The 7,176-nt window shown below is 39.1% G+C and overlaps 1 protein-coding gene across 1 annotated transcript; it reads left to right on the forward strand.

The window, feature by feature from the left end:
* Positions 1-1,993: 1,993 nt before the first annotated feature.
* On the forward strand, positions 1,994-2,926 carry LOC116677865 (olfactory receptor 142-like). The gene has a single exon (XM_032508086.1). The coding sequence runs from the start codon at positions 1,994-1,996 to the stop codon at positions 2,924-2,926; it is 933 nt and encodes a 310-aa protein (XP_032363977.1).
* Positions 2,927-7,176: the final 4,250 nt, after the last annotated feature.

The raw sequence follows: 7,176 nt of genomic DNA on the forward strand, positions 1-7,176 counted from the left end.
GTCACAAAACTTGGTAGACATATGTAACATGTCAAGATGTACATAAAACTCCATTGTTACCATACCCAAAACCCAATAGGGAGTCTGCCATTTTGAATTGGAAGTTCAAAATTAGACCGATTTAGTCCCTTTTAATACCATTTCAACTTTTTGGGTACCGTCTTGTGTGAGGTGTCACTGAACTCAGCAGATAGTTCCTTCTTCATTGGTTATGTTTTGTTCTGCCCCCTATGCTTAAGTCACTTCCCCTTTTATAAGATTTGAACCTTTTAAAGTAGGGTTTTGTGTAAGGTATCATTGAACTCATCAAAGACTTCCCTTTTCATTGGCGATGATTTGCTGTGTCTGAGTGCCACGCAAATTCACGATCGCAAGGAGTGGCGTCCGCCAGTAACCCCGACGCGCAGATTAGCGAGGCTCCAGCCAACTCTGCCTGCAGCTTTTATTTTCATTGCATTTGTTTGCTTCTAATATTCCTGTGTTATATTAAAAATGTGTATTCATCTTTATGTTGAACTGAATAGCACCACATAAGCATAGTTTTGAAAGATGCTTTATAAATTGAATTTACTTACTTATTACAAATGTTATCTGACAACAAGAGGCTTTTCTCATCATCAATAAAAATACATTAAATGTTAAACTGTAACTGTGTATTACAGTGAAGATACAATAATATGCACTAGTCCACAAAACACAGAACCTTGTTCCTGTATTTACTTTCTTGATCCTGCGCCAGAAACATCCGACCAATAAGAGTAATGGACATTGTAGCACAATTTTTAATGGTGCATTTTGTTACGCTTTGATGGGATCCCCCTGGAATTCTATGCTAGGTTTTGGTAACAACTGGTCCCATTCCTTCTTGACATGATAAACTTCTCCATTGAGAGTGGTGAATTCTCAAGGGATGTTAACACAGTCTTGATCTCCTTACTCTGAGGGCTCTAGCTATCGACCTCTGAACCTGCTAAACTCAGATTTATCTCTGCAAAACTCCTCGCCCATCACTTGGAGCCCCATATGTCAGAATTAGTGAACTCTAACTAAAAAGGATTTGTGAGAACATTACTAGCAGCAGATAATTTTAGACGCCTAGATATTGGTGGAAATCATTTTTTTTTTATCTTCATGGTAATTCTTTTTCAACTGTCTTGACAATTTTGGATGGGCCCCATGAAACAATCTCGATACAGTTATCACGAGATGAAACTACAATAAATGTATTGCAATATTATTATTCTATTACCTAAACAATTTAATTATCATATGTAAATTACATAGTAAAACTAGCCCTCCGTGTACAGTATTGCCATTTAAAATAATGGTATACTATGCTGTATTGTTTTTCTTCCCCTCCCATAATTGAAAGGTTCTATATGCCTTTAGAAAGCTTACTTTTCTGCTGACATTGATCAAACATAATCTTTAACAATATCAATTGGCCGATATATCGGGGGAAACTACTTTAAAGTGTCTTTTTATGATACTGATATCTGTATTGGAACAGCTCTAATTGAAACCATTTCTTCTCTTGATGTTTCTGTTCTAATTGCCTTCTACTAAGTTTCCTTTTAGCTGACGTCAACCAAACAGAATCTTTCAATGGGAACTTTTCATAATGAGCTCATCCTGCTGGGGGGGGGGGGGGGGGGGGGTCCTCCTTATTAAAAAGGATAAAAGACGTCGTAACAAAGGTTCAGCTCAGTTAGGACGGATTCAGTCTGACTACAGTGGGTATAAGATCAAATATACACAATGTCACACCTGTTTTATTACTAATGTGTAACCTGAACAGTATGTTGAACTAAATGGTTCATTTGGGGGTGTTGGTTTAAACTGTTTCCATGATAATGAATATGTTTCATATTACTACATTGACGCATGTTCATGTGTGCTTGGTGTTTAAGTCCAAATAACTAACTAGTTACATATAGTTTTACAAAAGTTAACATAATTATTGGTCTTATTGTTATAAACCAAGGTGAGGACCATGATCAACTCTACACAGGTTTCATATTTCATACTTTCTGCCTATTTTGAAACTGGAGGTTTTAAATACTTATATTTCTTGCTGATTTTGTCCTTATATGTCTTCATAGTGTGTGCCAATGTGCTGCTGATTGTGGTTATCTGTGTGAACAGGAGCTTACATGAACCTATGTACCTTTTTCTGGTCAGCCTGTTTGTAAATGAACTGTATGGTAGTACAGGGTTGTTTCCATTCCTTCTGGGTCAGATCCTCTCGGACATTCACACTGTTTCTGCTCCCTTCTGCTTCCTGCAGATTTTCATTTTACTCTCTTATGGAGGTAGAGAATTTTGGACCTTAGCCATCATGTCTTATGACAGATATCTTGCTATCTGTTTTCCTCTACATTATCACACAAGTATGACATCTAACAAGGTTGCCCTGCTTATTGCTCTGACATGGTTTTACCCTTTACTTGTCCATACATTGATAGTGTTTGGTCTGACTGCTCCTTTACAGCTGTGTGCAAACATCATTAACAAAGTGTACTGTGACAGCCATAACGTTGTCAAGCTGGCCTGCTCTGATACAACAGCCAATAACATTTTTGGACTCGTTTATCTATTTACAGTAATCTTTGGTCTTATAATCTTACTTCTTTTCTATTACATGAGGATCCTTAAAGTGTGTTTTTCTGGTTCTAGACAGACCAGACAGAAAGCTCTCAGTACCTGCACACCTCACCTTTTGTCCCTGCTCAATTTTTCCTTTGGAGCTTTCTTTGAATTAGTACAGAGCAGGTTTAATATGAACTATTTACCCACTATGTTGCGTATTTTTCTGTCATTGTACTGGCTTACATGCCAACCACTCATCAACCCTTTACTGTACGGACTCAAAATGTCCAAAATACGCATCGTATGTAGACTTCTGCTCTTTGGGGGGAAAAGGTAATTTAACATGTTACCTGACAACTAGAGCTTTGCTCGTAATGAATAACAAGAAATACATTTAGTTAATGAGATATATTTGACAGTACTTTTGTCAACAGTATCTATATAATGTGACAACCTGTAACTATGTTTTAATAAAACACAGACGATAAGGATGAGTTGAATGATTCAGCAAAAGGCTTTCTTTAAATCACCAGCAGGAGATTTATGCAGTGTTCTTTGTTTGGATTTTTGTAATAAATTTTTACTAATTGTATTATCATACTCCTGTTGCCACTTTCCTCCTCTGTTCTGCAGATATGTAAGTCAGCTCTTTTCCTTTTGCTCCTGTGTTAGTTCTCATAAATAAAGCATTATCAAACACACTCGAGAATTTTTTGTTTATAGTAAATAAGACTCTCAAAAATAATGTTCCTAAATATTAGTTTGACAATTAATAAGTATAGCGAAAACATTTGTAAACAAAATAGTTTTCCCTTCATAAACTATCTACAAACTATTAGTAATTTCTTTATTTATCTTTTTTAAAAGCAGAGTTCCTATGTTCATTCTAATCAGTAAAGCATTTGGAAATGCATTTAGTATATGTTTTATTCATAATAAGTTAGACCATGTGAAACTTTTATAAGTGGATTTTTGTAATAATTCATAAATGATGCATTAATCATTTGTAAATGAAGTTATTTACCATTATTAACTAGGTACTCTGGAATGTACGTATAAGGTTGGTGAAAAACTAGGAAGTTAATGATTAACAGACAGATTAGACCTACAGTTGTTCATGACCTAAATAAATGTTATGATTCAAAAGCCACTTGAATTCAGACCCAAACCAGAAGAAAACTAGATTGTTAAGAGCCAGAGAACAGACTCAATAACGAGACTAGGAAACCAGGATAAAGTTTGAGAAGTGTGTTAACATACACAGAAATATGCCTATGGATATTAGTGTGTTAATGAGGCTTTAACAAGCACTTACCAACAGATCGATTGATGATGAACTCAGGAGGTACTACAGATTAGTGTACTACATGCTTTTCAAAGCATTTATAAATGAGTTGGAAAGGCTAGCAGATACAAAAGTGACACAAGTGAAAAAGTATTTGTAACCCTGATTAGATGTGGTAAGAATGTTCATTTAGGAAATAGCTCGTAGTAATGTTATGTATTTCAATTTGGACCAGAACCAGAAGAAAACTAAATTATTAAGAACCAGAGAACTGAACGTCAATAAAGAGAGTAGGAAACCAGGATAAAGTTTGAGAAGTTTATTAATATACACAGAAATATGGCATACAAGCATACAGATAAAAACAAAGGTATGAAAAATAACTAAAATAATTAAGTGCGAACATAAAAAAAACCTTTTCAGTTCTTTGAACTCAGATGTTCTTTGATGACAAGAGTTCAGAGATGTTCAACGTTGGGGCCCATATGACTTTGGTTTCTATTTGTCCCCGCACCGTGAAGAAGGAATCCACAGTTTTGACGGCTTCACTATATACAAAAACTCTAAAAATTGTGCGCCCACATAAACACCTGGGAGCTCTTTGAGAATTTTCAGCAATTTGGCCAATACCTGTAAGGGGGCTACAGAGTACCCCCTTATGCGTGGAAGTCCTAAACTTGGATGTAGTACTTGGACTCCGATCTTCACCGGACTTGATATTGATATTGCTCTAATCATTGTGGACATAGTTCCCATTTACCTCCATTAGCTCCGCCCAACCAGAAGGTGGCCATTTTGACTTTATGAATTGTCCTCTGTTTTACATATAGGAACTGAGAATGTGCCCCCCCAAACCCCCCACTCTGACATCTCTCCATTAGCATGTATAGGACCTGAGCATGTGCCCGCCCCCCAACACTCTGACATCTCTCCATTAGGGGGCTGTAGAAACAGGAACGGTTGAATCTTGGTTTACATTCCGATTTACATGAAACTTAGAATGTGTGGTCTACATGTGATTTAAGCCCCCCCCCCCCAAACTCTATCCACACCCATGTACACAGACCACGCCCCTTTCATAACTTGCAGGTTAACCATCACTGGGTAAAAAAGCCATAAAGATGTCTATATCATTTTTTAAAATTCCTCCAAATAGTGGTAAAGGCCAGTTTTTGGTCATTTTGGCCAATAACAAGTTTTTAAAATTCAATACGGTGATGACGCCACATTGGGGAGAGTAGCCTCAACCTAGTACTACAACTATGGCGACTGACTGGGATGAGGAAGAGGAGGAAAGGCCAGCAGCTGTGTGATATCGAAGGTAAGGGCCCGTTCATCACTGCGTGCCGCTTTAATTATTATAAGGGGCCCGATGCACTGAAGTGGAAGGAACCTATTGTTTTTGTAGGGATTATTCGGGGTCTAAGCCCGAGGATGCGTGCACCGCAGTAATGCAAAGCGATACGCGGTTCTCATAGCAGGGCTGTGGAACCCTATTGTTTTCCTAGGGATTCTTCTCCTCCTCCATTATTATTGTTCTCCGCGTAAAACTGCTGCTGCAGCCCAAACCGCACATGATGGCGGTGTGCCCTTTTCAGGACTGGTCCAAAACTCTGCAAAGACCTTAGATGCAACAATTGACCCACTTCCACCACTAGTTGGTGCTATGGCAGAAAAAATGTGCATTGGAAATTTAAAAACCATGTATCCACGCGTTCCCTGGATCCTACTGGATCTTGTGATATAGGCCACGTCCATTTCCGCCTAGACTGTTGCGTGAAAAATTGCAATATATGGAAAACCAACTTTTTCAAACTCCTCCTAGACCGTGCAATGGATCTCCACGAAACTTGGCACATAGCATCTCAAGACCGACTTGAGACAAACTTGTACAAAGATTTTTTTATAGAATAAAGATTGCTTATATTACGCGCAAACAAATTTGTGTAGCTATCAATGAAAACACAGACTTTGCCATTTCTCGGCCAAAATAAATGCTGTCAAAGCCAAACTTTAGCTTTTTCCTTGGCATGACCCACTGAGTCTCTCAAACAAATGTCTCGAACATTGGCCACTAGGGGGCACTACAAATACAACACATTTATATCTCATAAACCACTCATCCGACTTATAAAAAATTTGATGGGTACCATCTAGGCCCACTCCTGAGGTGGTCCTTACAGTGGGATACTTATTGGCTCAAGTGGGCGTGGCCTATGGGCCAACGTCCGGAATAACAACTTCCACTAAAGTGAATTACTTATAATTAACAGGATAGATGTAGAAAGCCCAGGGTTTTCCGGGGTCATTGTGCTATTAATCTGTACTGTTATATGCGCCTCTCGATGTTTCCTGACATTTGCCCCCCCCCCGCCTTTTCGCTTTGGGTTCCCTTTTATGCTCTCCCCGGGTTGTTGGGGTTGACTTGCGCGGGGAAGCTTTGACCCCCTTTTAACTGCTTGCAGTTCTAGTTATGCTTCTCTTCATGAACCCCCCCCCGCTGCAGCCTAAATTGTGCAAGATGGGGGTTTGCCATTTTCAGGACTGGTCCAAAACTCCGCAAAGACCTCAGACGCAACAATTGACCCACTTCCACCAATAGATGGCACTGTAGCAGAAAAAACGTGTTTGGCCCTATAGTTTTTCAGGGTCATTGTGCTATTAATCCATACTGATGCATGCGCCTCTCCATATTTCCCGACGTTTGCCCCCCCACCGTTTCGCTTTGGGTTCCACTTTCGTGCGCTCCCAGGGTTGTTGGGGCCAACTTGCGCTAGGAGGCTTGGACCCCGTTGTAACTGCTTGCAGTTCTAGTTATTATTGTCTCTCAATTTTGAGGGTCTTAGCATGCGCGAAAACTCACAAAAACTTGCACACATGTCAGGCCTATGAAAAATCATGAGGTTCTGTAGTGATTGGTCTGGGGCGGTGACAGGGGGCTCTACAGTGCCCCACAACGTGCACCTTGAGTTCGACAAAAGAAAATTAATATACTAACTTTTGAGGGAACATGCGTATCATCTGGAACTCAATCAAGCTATTTATAGAAAAAATCTTAAAAAATGTACAATTAATGATATGCCGAATTTCGTGCAAAATTTTTCATTTTACGAAGAAGTTTTTGAGGACTTTAGGATCCACGAAAAATCTAAAAATTTGTTTTTGCCCTTGGGCACTTTTTTGACGGCCTCCATATATACAAAAAATCACAAAACTTGCCACCCACATGAACACCTGGGTGGCCCGTACCTATCACCCGTACCTTCATAGCGCCCCCCTAATTGGACTTGGACCGATCTTCA

The sequence above is a fragment of the Etheostoma spectabile genome, unplaced genomic scaffold, assembly GCF_008692095.1.
Source record: "Etheostoma spectabile isolate EspeVRDwgs_2016 unplaced genomic scaffold, UIUC_Espe_1.0 scaffold00006092, whole genome shotgun sequence".
Classification (NCBI taxonomy): Eukaryota; Metazoa; Chordata; class Actinopteri; order Perciformes; family Percidae; genus Etheostoma; species Etheostoma spectabile.

What these genes read in the sequence shown, in the direction of transcription:
- LOC116677865 (XM_032508086.1), top strand. Translation starts at nt 1,994, where the DNA reads ATGATCAACTCTACACAGGTTTCATATTTCATACTTTCTGCCTATTTT.